Below are 13,786 nucleotides of genomic sequence, written 5' to 3'. Positions count from 1 at the left end.
TCACAGATCTAACAACTGATGTGGAAACGAGGAAGGACTTGACCTTTACCACTCAGCCTTTGGAGAGAAATCCCAACTGGAAAGTATCTCCTAAATGGATGATGGTTTTGCATGGAGAGATACATCCGACCCCTGAATATGAGAATTTATTTGCAGACTGGAAGGAGGCACAGAGGAGGTTATCTTCAAAACCCTTTATAGAAGCTTAATTATTGCTAAGCCTTGGAGCAGTTTGGTCTGCTCCAAGAGAAAAGTCTATGCACTTCGGGAAATATTTGCTCCTTCATGATCTTCTAGGGCCCCTGAAAGAGGAGAGAGACATTTGGGGAGGCCACCCACAGTGACACAGGAAGGGTATCTTTTGTTTAACGCACATTATGGAGTGAGGCTAGTCACCTTGCTTGGTACTTGGGTGACAGCGGCAAGAGGAACGCAACCCAGAGGAGTGTGGGGGAGCTGCCCTTCTGCAGAGATGTTGTAGAAAGGTGGCCTTCTCTTCCTCCCTAAAGCACACCTGTGGTCTCCAGGACTTGAGGATAGGGTTCTGCTCTCCCCCTGTAGCCAGCCCCAGGTCCCTAGGGCGTGGTTCCCTATGGGGAGGGGCAGAAGCTGAGCAGCTCACCTCCCTGAGGATTTGGGCTCCAGGGAGGCCCCAGGGCTGGGAACGCCTGATAGTCTCACTCTGGAGACTGCAGGCCCAGGACAGACAGTCTGTTCTCCCTTCTCATTAGCTGTGGTCATTCAGTGAAGCCACAAACTGTGCTCGCCCCTCGGGCCCCCTGCTCCCCCAACACACTCCTTTGCCGTCCTTCAGGTGACCCTGAGCTGGTGGCTCCCTGGGCCTGCCTTCTCTCTGCAGCCCTCCCAACCCCATCTCCCCAGTTCCCCGCGCTTCCTCACACCCCAGCCCCTGAAACCCACAGAGAAGTTGTTGTGGGCCCTTGAGAGCGGAGTGGGTCCTGGGTTGGTCCTCTCCTCGGTTCTAAGTAAAGAAGGCAGCAGGGATGGTCCCAGCCCTGGCTTTGAGACCGGCTTGTGTTGCTGTGGACTGAGCGGAGAGCTCCTGTGGCTTAGGTTCTAGCTTTAAAATACAAAACTTACAAAAGCATCATGAGACAGGGAGGGGGACTGCATTTGAAAACCACGAAGCTTTGGTCAGTCACTTCCTCTGGGCGCACAGGTAATCCATGTGAGAACCCTGGACTTGCCAGGTGAGTCACCTTGGAGGAGCCTAGAGTGAATTTCTATGGTTTGGATACTTTTTTGTTTTTGTGCAGAAGGACAGGTTTGTCTGGGTTTGGGAAAAAACTGAGGAAGGAGGGCCTCAGAAACGTCATGGACTCCAAGGATCTCTGCTGAGTCCAGAGGAAAAGCCACAGCATTTGTCTCTGCCCTCCCCACCCACGCAGGGCTGACTTGCACGTTTCATTTGATGCGAACCAGGAAGCTCCCGTTGAACAGGAGGACCTGAACTGTGGGGGCTGTGGGGAAAATACGTAAAGTCAGTTTGTGCGTTTGACGAGGATGGTTTCTAAATGTTTGATAACGAGGGGGTGTGGCCTCTTTACCTGATTTAGATTTCCTTGAAATCCAGTAAGCTTTTGCCATCAAGGTTAGGATGGCTAATGGAGCCCCAGATTAAACCGGTTAATATTTTGATATTGCTGGGGAAGAGACCTGGGTTGAAAATGTCTATTCTTGGAAGTCACCTTGGACCAGACAAGCAGACCAGCAATAGACTGGCAATGAGCCGTAGCGTTAGAGCAGCGGGTTAGATTTCCAGGAGTACGCAGAGGGCCATGAGCTCAGTGAGAGCAGGGGCCATGTCTGCTGTATTGCCAGTCAGATACCCACACATCCCAGCTCCCAGTCCATGCGGGCCCCCTGAGGGGGCCCACTGCATGCTGCTGGCCTGGATGGAGGGGAGCAGTAAGTCCGTTACTAGCGGGAGTAGGACAGACACGAGATTGTTTTCTTCTAGGAAAATCCTGGTCCACCCCCTCGTTATACCTAGTTCTCTAGAATCATTCAGGGTAGGGGGAGTGATCTCAGGTTTCTTTCTGTACCTCGTCCTAGATGTGGGTTCTATCTTTTTCCCTCACTCCCCAGAACTTTCTTGGGCTTCTCTGTTACCTGGGGATGAGACTAGGAGGAAGAAGGGGTGGGGGAACCTTTTTACCTCGGCAGTGTTGGGAATTGTTTCAGATCATTTGGGCTCCCAGAGGCCTGTTGGTGAAAGGCAGAGCCAGCTGCCTCCTTAATCCCAGGGACGTGACAGCAGCACCCCATCTGGCCCAGCTGAGCCCTGGGGCTTGCCTGATGCTCCCGGGTTCTCCAGGCCCGGGGAGGCACGCTGCTGTGGGACGGGCAGGAGCACAGCTTTGAGTGTGGGGCTGCCCTCCTTTCCCCAGTTCATTCCGTCTTCACAGTCCGCAGGAGTCCTCATCCCCTATTTCAAATGCCCAAATCAGGCGATGACTCCAGATACCCAGGCTGAGATTAGTCTCGTCTCAAGTAAAGGTTTCTTTACTTGAAAGAAACCTTTCAAGAGAGAGAGAGCCCGGCTGAGCCTCATCCAGCCAGGCAGGTCTGGAGTAACCTGAGAAAAGGGTCCAGACGGTAGCAGCGTGGGACAGGAGGTGCCACTGGGTCTCCTCATCATTGCTGGGTTTTAGCTACTTTGCTGTTTCGTGCTCTGGCCCTACCAGGACAGACTCACCTCAGGAACTACAGTGGCTCCCTTTGGTCATTCTAGAGCCTGGAACCCAGGTCGTCTAAGAGAGAAGGAGGGGCCACAAAGGAGCCCAGGAGGCGAAGGGAGAACTAGAGGGCCTGGGGTCAGGGCTGAAGAGAAGGGACTCATGGCTGAGAAAGGTGGGTTCCATCTGAACCAGACACATAGACCTTTAATTCCTGTTTAACCCTTAGCCATGCAGGAGAAATGCAATCTCAGGTATAGGACACTAGGGTCATCTTGTTTCGCCCCCATAAGGGACCCAGTCTCCCTACAACATCTCTGCCAAGCAGTGATCGTGGTTCCTTCCGGTCGAACACTGCCAGGCGCGGGAACCAAAGGTAAACTGTTAGTTACCTGGTTGGTCACTTGAGCTAGTCTGGCCAGTAGTGGTTCACACTGCCTAAGGCTGGAGCTTCCTCCAGTTCCCGGACCATTCCTTCATAGCTGGACTCACCGTGCCTAGTCCTGCTGCCTCCGAAGATGAGGGACTGGGTTGGAGGGCCCACTTCCCTCTCGGAGCTGGAGTGGAACTCTCCACACCAGTACCCTTCCTAGCCCCGGGAAGTCGGCTGGTCACCAAATGCTTTCTTGCCTGCCTCTTATTTCTGTTCTCTTCTGGGTCCTGTCTGATTCTCAGGCAATCTTTTGGGCTTAGGTCTCAGGGACCAGGCCTAGCACAGCGTGCGCAGGGGGCTGGCTGACTTCCTCTCCTGGACCAGTAATGGGGGAATTCCAGCTAGAAAGACTGTTTGTCTCCTAGAACTGCCTTAACTGAAAACTGAGCATCTCACCCATAACAACCTGGAGGCCTGGGCTTCAGCTTAATCATCAGATGGCACTGTGGGCATTCTTTGGGGTCAGGGACAGTGGAGGGGATGGGAAGGGGCACACAGACTTCTCGGGTAAACTTGCCAGGCATTTAATCCCCACGCTCACTCCACCTTAATGACCACACCCTGCCTCCCTCTCTCTCCCAGCATCCCTCGCCCCACCCTGACCACTTTCACTTTTTTAATCCTCACTTGAGGATACATTCTTTATTACTTTTAGAGAGAGAGAAAGGGGGGGGGGAGAGAGAAAAACATTGATCAGCTGCTCCCATAAGCACACCCTGACGGGGGATCAAACCCACAACCTAGGTATGTGCCCAGACCAGGAATCGAACCCACAACCTTTTGGTGTATGGGACAATGCTCCAACCAACTGAGCCACCCAATCATGGCCACCCTGATCACTTTTGACAGATGAAGGGACAAAGGCAGAAAGAGGTTCAGTGCAAAGGCAGATCCAGGGCTACAGTTCAAGTTCAGGGTCTAGGAGTACAAGTCTGCTTCTCCAGTTAGGGCTTGCTCATTTGCAGGCCTGGTCAGCCCACCCAGCTTCTGCTCCTGCACTGGTGGTGCATGGTTTGAGAGCTAGGCCCTCAGTTCAGGGGGCGTGTCTGGCTGCCGGCAGGGGTGAGACACTTGGAAGGCCTCCAAGGCCAGCAGTGACTTGTTGATTCGACTGATGGTAGGGTAGGGAGTGAGATCCACCTTGAACCTGTGGCAGAGAAACACCCACCTCAGCCAAGGTGTGCAAGGGCACAGGGAGACTGCCCTGTGGGCAGTGCGGGGAGCACAGAGGCAGGGCTGGAAGAGGCCCTGGGGCGGGCCAGGGAAGGGCTAGGAGGGTGGCCCTGCCAGGCGGGAGCCCTTCTTCACAGGTAGCTCTCTGGGGAGGGGTAGCTCTTGGGCCGTATTGTGTGGTGTCCCTGTTGCCTACTGTTCCTACTCCAGGCAATGGCTATTTATTGAGAACTTGCCACGTGTAAGACACAGTGGTAGATACTTATACATACGAATTGTCTCTCCACCATGTCATAAGCTTCCTGGGGACAGGGAAAGTGTCACACATTTCCATTCCCTGAAGGGAGCCTAACTCAGTGCCTTCCACAGAGAGGTTCTCATTCCTGCCTTCCTGAAGGGCTGCTGGAGGAAAGCAGAGGCAGAGCTCAGTGCAGGGCACAGCCACACCACGTCTGGGGTAGCAGGTGGGGTGGTTTCTTCTAGGGGTGTCCACCAGCTGAGCCGCCTCTCCTCAGGAGTGGGGTCTGCAGTTGGGCGTGGCACAGGGCATTCCACTGAGTACCTCTGCCCGTCTCTTCCAGACCACAGTGGCTAGTGTGGCCTGGCATAGGGGCCAGCCTGGAGAGTCTCTCCACGAGATGCTACCCGAGTTGCTGAAGTGGGGGGTGGAGGGCATTTTGAGCGGAGAAGCCAGAAGGAAGAGGGAGGGTGGCAGAGCTCTCTCTTACCTTTCAGCATTTGCCACCTGAGGCACTAAGCAGAGGTCGGCCATGGTCACCTGAAAGAGCGTTGGGTGTGTCCACATCAGGGAGTGCAGCCCAGCCTCATAGGCTGGGCGTGTTACTGATTGACAGTACTAGGTGGCCAGCCCCATGTTCCCATTTGCTTCTGGCTCTTCCATCCATTCCCACTGCTCCATCCCCCTCCTTGTCTCCCCTGGGCCTGTCTGGGTCTGTCCCCAAGAGCTGAGGGTTTCTCCCAGGCCATGCTCCAATTGCCCTGACAGCCAACCCTGTGGGTGGCCAGAGAAGGTGTGATTGCCTCAGTGGAGGTACTGTGTGGGGTAAGAAAGGCCACCACAGGCCCTTAGTGAGGGCTCCCAGAGGACGGAGATGCCTGGGGGGGGGGGGCCTGGAACCAGAATTAGCACAGGGCCAGGGCCTCAGCCTGTAGGAGTCAAGGGCACCTGAGCCCTAGGGTCTCAGAATGAGGAGGAAAGGCAGATGTCATCTAGACTAACCCCTCAGCTGACGCCTAGACCACCTCCTCAGCTCAGAGATGAGGTCTTCAGCTTGACCACCTCCAGGAATGAGACTCGCTTTCTGCAGAGGCAGCTGACTAGGAAGCAGCAGTGGGGCTCCCCATGAGCTACCTTCTGCTTGCACAGAGTGGGCGACCTTGGTCCCTTCTCCTCCCCCACCCCGACACCTTCTCAGGAAGCTCTCTGAGCTGAGCCCGCCCTGGGGTGGAGGGAGATGGCTGAGCCTGAGTGGGAGGGGGTGGGCAGGAGGCAGGAGGCCACTGTGGGCAGGCCTGGGAGGGCTTACCTCGTCTCCCACACAGTACTTCCCCGCGGTGCTCTGCAGGATCTGCTCCAAAGCTGTGGGGGACCACAGGAGTACTCTGACCCTGGGCCAGCAAGGGAGATGGGCCTTTTTGGGCCTTGGCCTTCCTAGTACTGAAATGGGTGGCTATCTGAGGGACAGGCTGGGGCATTCGTGCGGGAGAGAATATGGCAGCCAGATCTACAGGGAGTTGATAGGGATGGGGGGATGACACTGACAGGCTGCCACTTTGCTGGCCTTGGTCTTCCAGCTGGAGTGGGCAGTGAAGAGCAGAGGCTGGTCCATCCAGCTCCAAGGGGCCTCAAGTACTGAGGTTCCCAGAGGTGGAGGCGGGGTTTGGATGCTGCCCCACCCACTACCTCCTCAGCCCTGCCCACCGCCCCCTCCACACCACTGTCAAGATCAAAGAGCCAAGAAAGCTTTTTCAGATGCTCAGGGCCATGGGCACTCAGGCCATTTCTCTGAGAGGTCACCTTGGGGCAGCTCACAGGAGTAAGGACTCACCGTTAAAGCCAGAACTGATGGCCTTCTGGGCCCAGGCCAGCTGGTTCTCCTGTCCCACTTGCTTCAGAACAGACAGGTTCTGTGCAGCCCAAGGAAAATCTGGGATTGGTTTTGGGAGCCAGGCTGGGCGCTCAGCCACACCCCCTCAGGGAAGCTCAGTTGCCCTCTTTTCCTCCTTGCACTTCACCCAGGCTCCAGAAGCCCTCCTCCCATGAGGCCCTGAGGCTAAAGGGAGGCTTCGAAGTCAGCAGCCACCTTCTCGGGCTGCCCCAGTGGCCCCTGTAGTCTGGAAGCCTGTGACTGGTGGAGATGTGCAAGGGTGGGGGCACAAGACACTGCCAGGCAGTGATGATGGGTGTGGCTGTAACCCTAGGCCTCTCTCCCTCACATCCCTTTTCCTTACACGGCCCCTTGTGAGGAGTAGGAGTGCGATACAGTGGGGGGGGGGGGGGGGCGGGGGGGGGCGGCAGGAGGCAAGACCGGGCAGGCATGTAGGACTGGCTTTGAAGAGATTTGGACTCTGGTTCCATCCTTGCACCCCTGGACCCATTTCACTTTTGGCTTCAGTTTCCTCATCTATAAAATGAGGATGACTGTCTACTACACCCTCCTTTGTTACAAGAAACAAAGTGACATAGGGGTGGGGGGACACAGGTGCATAGCTCCTCTCCTGGTCCTGGGCTCTGGTCCTTGCTTCGTCACACTTAGCCGAGTGACTGCCAAGTCACTCCATCTTCCTGGGGCTATTTCCTCATTTGCAAAGTCAGGAGTTAGCTCAGATGATTGTTTTATTACAATCACTTAAAAAAAAATCAGTGATAACTTTATAAAAAATAAAAATCTTACAGAAATCCCGATCTGTGATACAGAACAGATGAATGGGAGGCAGCTCTGGCTAATTAAAGGCGAGAGGCCTGGACCAGTGCTGCTCAGGTACTCTCTGTCACCTGGCCCTTCCTCCTCCAGCACCTCTGGATGCATCCTTGGAAACCCAGGGCTTCTGGGAAAGGGGTTGGGCACCCAGCAGAGTGGATGACTTCTGGGATCCCTCCCCTTCCTCCCACACCACGTGATTTCACTCTAAGTCCTTGACAATCCCTCCCCGTCCAGCTGCCACCCTCACATCCAAGCTGGGCACCTCACTGTGGGCGCACTGTAGCCAGTGTGCGAGTGTGGAGGCGCACAAGTGCCACACCTGCAGGGGCTGGATGCCGCTGGCGATGAGGTTGGAAATCATGCGCACGAAGACCCTCTTCTTTGGGTCCTGAGGCAGGAGTCGTGGAGTGGGCCGAGTCTCCTCCAGGTACTCGATGATGGCCAGCTGTCCAGAGGGAGCAGTGAGGGGAGTCTAGAGGAGGCCCAGGGCCTCTGGGCCAGAGGCGACAGGGCCTGCAAACTCCTCCTCCTCGCCCTACTCAGTTTGAACCCCATGAAGCCAAGAGGCTCCCCAGGGGGGACAAGCTCTATTTGGACCCTCATCCTGCAGAACTTGGTCCCCCAAATGCTCGAGTCTCCCTTCACTTCCCAAAGCAACCAACCACCCTTTCTCCCTCAGACCAAGACTTATCGTGTTCCTACTAAGCGCTAGGTGCCTGGGCCATACTCAGACAAGGGAGAGCCTTGAGGTCCTCTCCTGCAGGGCACCATTCCCACGTGGGGCCTCCCAAGCCCTGCACTCACTGACTGGCTGGTGGTGATGCCATCCATCTTCAGGGCTGGCACCTGCTTCATGGGATTAAGTGCCTGGAATTCTTCAGACAACTGTGGACAGAAGGCCCTGGTGGGTTGGGTGGCCTGGCATGAGTTGGCTAGAGCAGAACCAGGCAAGCAGAAAGGCCCTGGGCCTGCTGCCTAGCCCTGCACCTCCCTCCCCTGGGGTCCCCAGCTCCCAGGCCCAAGGTGATGCCTGAGTGGTCTGTGCAGTACCCAACCTCCAGTAGCTGCCGAGCTACAGGCTTCATCCCGTCATTGGCCATCAAAGTCCATCCAGAGGGCCCAGCATGGCTACCCACCCTCCTGGGGTCAGGTACAGAGAGGCCAGGCTGTGGTATGGAGCCTTAAGCCTGGGTCCTTCCCTCGGCTCCTCTTGCTGCACAGCTTGCCACCTGTTCCCACGAGAGAGAGCCAGCAGCCTCCTCTGCCAGCGGACCTCTTGGGATGGTCTGTACCCCGTGATGAGCTCTTCTCCAAGGCCTCCAACTCCCACACTGTGGCCCATGAGTAGCCTCCTTACCTGGTGGCCCCCATCCTTTATGAGGTTGACAGGCGCTGTTTCATAGTTGATGCCCTTCAAGGCCAGAGCTAGGAGAGTCAGCAGACAGCAGAGTCAGGGGACAGCCTCTGGCTCCACTTCCCAGGGCAATGGGAGGCTGCAGAGAGAGGCTTTCTCTGTGCTGCTGGGTGTCCAAGGCCCAGCATGGCCCTCACCCCTCCTCTCTGGCTTCCTTGGTCACTACCCACTCCCCCAATCCAGGCCCATGACACCCTGCCTCTCTTGCCCTGGCACACCGTGGGCTTGAGAGGACAGCAGAGAAGTGTCCTCTTCATCTCTGCCCCCTCCAGGGCCTTCAGCAGGGCTGAGAAGGGCTCTGTGCTGGAGATGGGCAATTATTCCCTCTAATTCTAAGGCATCTAAGGGCCAAGGGAAGGGGCTCAAGTGACTCAAAGCACACGCACAGGCAGATGACACTGTTTAGAGAACAATCACTCTGTAATCCATTTTCTTTGCTCTCTGTCGGGTTCTTTGGTGGTGTCAGGGCATCTGCTGTGATCCCCAGTGACCAGATTTCCTCTTCATCCCCTTTGATGATTTCCTCTGGCAAAGTGAGGGTAAGACCCTCAGTGCACCCTAGTGTGTGAGTGTGTGCATGCACACTTGTGCCCTAAAATACAGTGATGGCCGGTCTCAGGCAAGGGAAAAGGAGGTAGGGGAGGGGGACAAGATGTGTCCCAGTCTGAAGAGAGCCTGGGAGATGGGGGCTCCTCCTCAGCACTGGTCAGCTCCATTCTGGAGGGTGGATATGGCTGGGGCCAAGCGGGAGAGACAAATGCATGCAGGCCCTACAGAGACGGCACTCATGCTGCTCCGGCATCTGGCCCAGGGACAGCGTCATCTTGGAGAAATGTGGCCTCTGGCACCGCAGTGCTCTTGCCTACTCATTCCAGAAAATACCAAATGCCTGTGGGGTGGGGGAGGGGTCCTGGAGGATGGCTTCCTAGTTAGGGCCAGCTTCAGACTTCATCACATTCATTTGCTAGCTTGTGAAGCCTTGGGCAAGCAACTTCCTGAGCCTCTGAGCCTCAGTTTCCTCATCTGTACAATGCGGGCAACAACTGCCTGCCTCGTAGGGTTGTGAGGTTGAAAGGGCATTAGGCACACAGAGCACTCAGCACATTCTCCCTCAGGGTGAGCCGCTAGGACCAGGACCTTTGCCAAGGGCTGTGCTAAACTGAGGGGGGGAAAGATTAAGCTGGGGTGGACAACAGTCAGTTCTGTTTAATTTGCCAGATCAAATAAGATAAGAACTGAGGCAGGCCAGCTGTTTCCTGCCCATTACCAAGGTCCTCTAGATTTTGTAAGCCTGTGTTAAGCATGGTTGCTAAGGAGCTTTGGAGGGCACGGTGGGAGAGGTGGCTGGCCCAATAGAAAAAACAAGCCCCCTGCCTGCCACCACCACTCTCCTCTTGTTGGACTTCTGGGTGGAGGTGCCATTCCGTGCTGAGGGCTCCAGGAGACCAAGGATGCTGGTTGCTAGGGGTAAAGCCCTGTCTGATAGGGCACCCCTCTGTCCCAGGCCATCTTGTTCCCCTAGGCTGCAGGGGTGTCCAACCTTTTGGCATCTCTGCGCCGCACTGGAAGAAGAGTTGTCTTGGGCCACACATTAAATACATTGTGACATTCAATCACAAAAAAAGTCTCATAATGTTTTAAGTAAATTTATGATTTTGTATTGGGCCGCATTCATAGCCATCCTGGGCTGCATGTGGCCCTTGGGCCGTGGGTTGGACACTCCCGTTAGGGCTTCCTCCATCCTACCCCACCTTCCCGAGGCTCTCGGTGCAGGCACAGCTCTCACCAATTCGAACTCTCCAGGAGCAGGAGCTTCGGAAATAGGAATAGAGGATGGGCTAAGGAGAGAAAGGATGAGGTGTTCATTAGCCTGTGCTTAGTGGGTTCCCCGCCACCTCAGGAGCCCCCTGGGGAGGAGGCACTAGCCCCCAGGCAGGGGTTCCAGGCCAGGAGTTTCTTCCTATCCTGCCAGGCCTCCTTCCTCAGGCCTATGTCTGCGCAACTCAGGCCATACTCAGAACACTCTGGATCAGAGGCCTCAGGTGGAGCCCCTCGGCTCCACACTGTGCTGTCAAGCTCCCCTGAGGCCTGCCAGGCCCCCCACAGGGCAGCCGGCCTGGAAGCACCCTCCTTACCTTGCCAGAGTCAGTCATGGTGCTGTGGCAACCCTTGGCCTCCTGAGGAATGTCCCTTGTCACAGAGCAGCAGGGCAGGGGGAGGGATCCTGAAGGGGTGGATCCCATGAGCCAATGGGGAAGCGGTGCTAGGCAGGCGCTGGGGGAACTTTGACTCGGACCAGAAGGGGCACCTCTTTCCAACTTGTGGGAAGTTCCTTATGCCCCTGGTGGAGCTAGGTTTGGTGTCCTGGGCAGACAGGGCAGCCTGGTTTTGAGGTAAGTAGTTTATGTGGTACATCGGGAGGGGAGCTGGCATACTGGAGTCTGGTCCCAGTGTGGGAACCAGCTCTGCATGACCTTGGACAGATCCCTGCCTTCTCTAGTCTTCAACACCCTCATCTGTAAAATGAAGAGTTGCCCCAAAATGATGGCTTAGATTCTTCCCAGCAGTAGCAGAAAGACCAGGAATCCTAATTCTTGATGCTTTGGTGCCCACTGCTTTCAAACCCCTCACCCACCAGTCCTCCAGGCTGTTAGCTGGTCTCATAAAAGTAGCTGGGGTACATGCCCATTCACTCCAAAACCGAGGTTGCAGGTTGGCAGCCCAGTGTTCTGTTTGGTCTACAAAGTATTTAAAACATTTCAATTACACTTGGCTGTCCTTATCTTCAACCAACTACAGACTGAAAATATTCAGAAAAAAAATTACATTGTTACTGATGTGTACTATGTAGTTAAGCCTATGATGGTTGCTTTGGTTGGGTCTGTGCTATGTGCAGACCTTCATGTTATTATTCCCTAAACAATACAGAACAATGACTTACATAGCAGTTATGTTGTGTTAGGTATTGCAAGTAACCTAGAAATGATTTAAACTATAGTAAGCTGTTTTATATAAGGGACTTGAGCATCCTCGGATTTTGTACACATGGAGGGAAGGGGTCATAGAACCAATCCCCATGGATATCAAGAGATGGTTGCAGTCTGCCAACATTAAAAATCCAGATTAAAAAATATATTTTATTTTTAGAGAGGGGAAGGGAGGGAGGAAGACAGGGAAACATCAGTGTGTGGTTGCCTCTCATGCACCCCATACTGGGGACCTGGCCTTGCAACCCAGGCATGTGCCCTGACTAGGAATCGAACCAATGACCCTTTGGTTCGCAGACTGGCATTCAATCCACTGAGCTACACCAGCCAGAGCAAAATCTGGATGTTTCATATACAAATCCTGTTGTCTGGCTTCTTTCTTTAAAAAATCTGGAGACAAGTGGATGTGGCTTCCTGAGCAGCAATTGATTGGAGCCAGGTAATAGCCTCCTTACTCAGGGCCTGCTCTCTCTCATCTGCCAGGGCCCCCGCTTGGCTCACTTCTCTTTTTTGTTGTCTGCAGGCCTCTGGAGGCAGCTGAGTGTGACCTCTCCTCTACAGTTCAAGGGACTGTAGAAGTTAATTCCTCTGGGTTTTTTGGGTAACCTGCATTTCAAAGCAGTCCCCAGGACAGAGTTACTAGTAATTAGCACTCATGAATCTTCCAGCAGACACATGTATCCGTATGGATGAGGGAGAACTCAGTAGAATTTGTCTACTGGCCCTCTAACTACAGATATTTCACCCAAGTTTCATGTCCCTTTTGCACCCCCCAGCACATCAAACTGCTATCTGAACCTGCTCGCACCATCCCTGAACTACCAACTCTGTCTTATGGGTGGGCAAGGGCACAAGTGATAACTAAGGCCCTCCCAAGCTGGTTTCTGAGCCAGAGAGTTCCAGCCTGTAGTGAAGGCACCTTGTGTGGGGTCAGTGAAGTGCTCCTGGCACAGGGCACAGGTGATGGGCAGCAGGTGTCTTTGGAAGGGCGAGAGAGTTGGGTGGCTGCAATGGGAGGTTCTATATTTGGAGGTGCATTCTTTCCCTACCTGGGGCCAAGACAGGGACTGCTGGTGAAGGTCAGGACCACTGGAGTGGCAGACATCATAGAATCCTTCCACTTGTACTAAAGGTGACCAGAGTCACTCTAAATGCCACTCCCCTCAGGTTTTCTACTCATGGGCCATCAGGGGACATACTGAAGGGCAGTTTCTACTTACTTTTACCAAATAATGATAATTATATAAACCATCCCGTGTTCCTTTTTACACGTGTTTAAGCCCAAGTAAAGCATCCATCTCATCACCACTCTTGTAGGAATTTTGTTTCCAATCCCCGTATAGATTCTGACCACTCCAGCAGATTTTATTTTTAAACCGTCATGTGTAAAGTCATTTCACACATGACTTTAAGGACTCCTAAAATCCTATTTGGGAGTCAGAGGGCTTTACATTATTAAGGTGAAGCTATATTCCACCTGAAGTGCCTGCCACTCTCCTTTGAGCTACAAGAGCGGTGCTCAAAATTTTATACAATTCGTCTGGGGCGCATATTAAACACGGACTGATACAATGGCTCTGGAGTGGGCCCAGGAAGCTACTCGGTGATTGCAAGGTACCACTGCCTCCCCTCGCCCCTGGTGTTCTCTCAAAATGCATACAACCCTGGAAGGCCATACGTTTGGGGGCCCTCGAAGAGGGGGATCTTGCGAGGTGCGAGGGATCATCGACTGGACCCCAATAGGGTGCGCCAACACGAGGCCAATCCCCCCCTAGACCTGAGTTCCAGCAGGCAGCACGCAGGCGCAAAACGGGGCCAACGCGGCGCATTGCAAGCTGGGAATTGTTGTCGGAGCTGTGGGCGGGGCTGAGGCTCCTTTGGGTCCCGGCCACCCCAGGTTTCTCAGTGTTTGAGTAGCGCCCCTCTCCCCGAATGCGTGGCACAAACCTTCCCCGCTTGCATCTCGCACTTCGGGCGACCCCCCCGGTCAGATCAGGAAACTTCAAGCCTTGGACTCCGACTGTCCACGCTCCGACTGGGGCCCAGTGGGACAACGACACGTCAGAACCTAGGCGAGGGGTTGGACTAAATAATCCTTACGGTCTCCTCTAGCTCGTCCCGCCCTGCTGCCACGC

At 54.6% G+C, this 13,786-nt stretch overlaps 1 protein-coding gene across 4 annotated transcripts; it reads right to left on the bottom strand.

Annotated features, from left to right (window-relative positions):
• Positions 1–3,740: 3,740 nt before the first annotated feature.
• GSTZ1 (glutathione S-transferase zeta 1) lies at positions 3,741–13,733 on the bottom strand. Of its 4 annotated transcripts, none has more exons than XM_024567737.3 (9): positions 13,599–13,733; positions 10,451–10,502; positions 8,608–8,675; positions 8,055–8,135; positions 7,570–7,695; positions 6,375–6,453; positions 5,853–5,905; positions 5,034–5,083; positions 3,741–4,279 (listed from the first exon to the last, which is right to left on the bottom strand). In XM_024567737.3, exons 1-9 carry the CDS (start codon positions 13,611–13,613, stop codon positions 4,153–4,155), a joined length of 651 nt encoding a protein of 216 aa, XP_024423505.2. In that variant the 5' UTR covers positions 13,614–13,733; the 3' UTR covers positions 3,741–4,152. The 4 variants fall into 4 exon arrangements, with proteins under 4 accessions (XP_024423505.2, XP_024423504.3, XP_024423506.2 ...); XM_024567736.4 differs by lacking the exon at positions 13,599–13,733 and adding an exon at positions 10,800–10,896 and having other exon boundaries at positions 3,742–4,279; XM_024567738.3 differs by lacking the exon at positions 10,451–10,502 and having other exon boundaries at positions 3,742–4,279; positions 13,599–13,729.
• Between the last annotated feature and the right edge of the window lie 53 nt (positions 13,734–13,786).

The sequence above is a fragment of the Desmodus rotundus genome, chromosome 7, assembly GCF_022682495.2.
Source record: "Desmodus rotundus isolate HL8 chromosome 7, HLdesRot8A.1, whole genome shotgun sequence".
NCBI lineage: Eukaryota > Metazoa > Chordata > Mammalia > Chiroptera > Phyllostomidae > Desmodus > Desmodus rotundus.
This window is presented reverse-complemented; position numbering and strand designations above follow the sequence as displayed.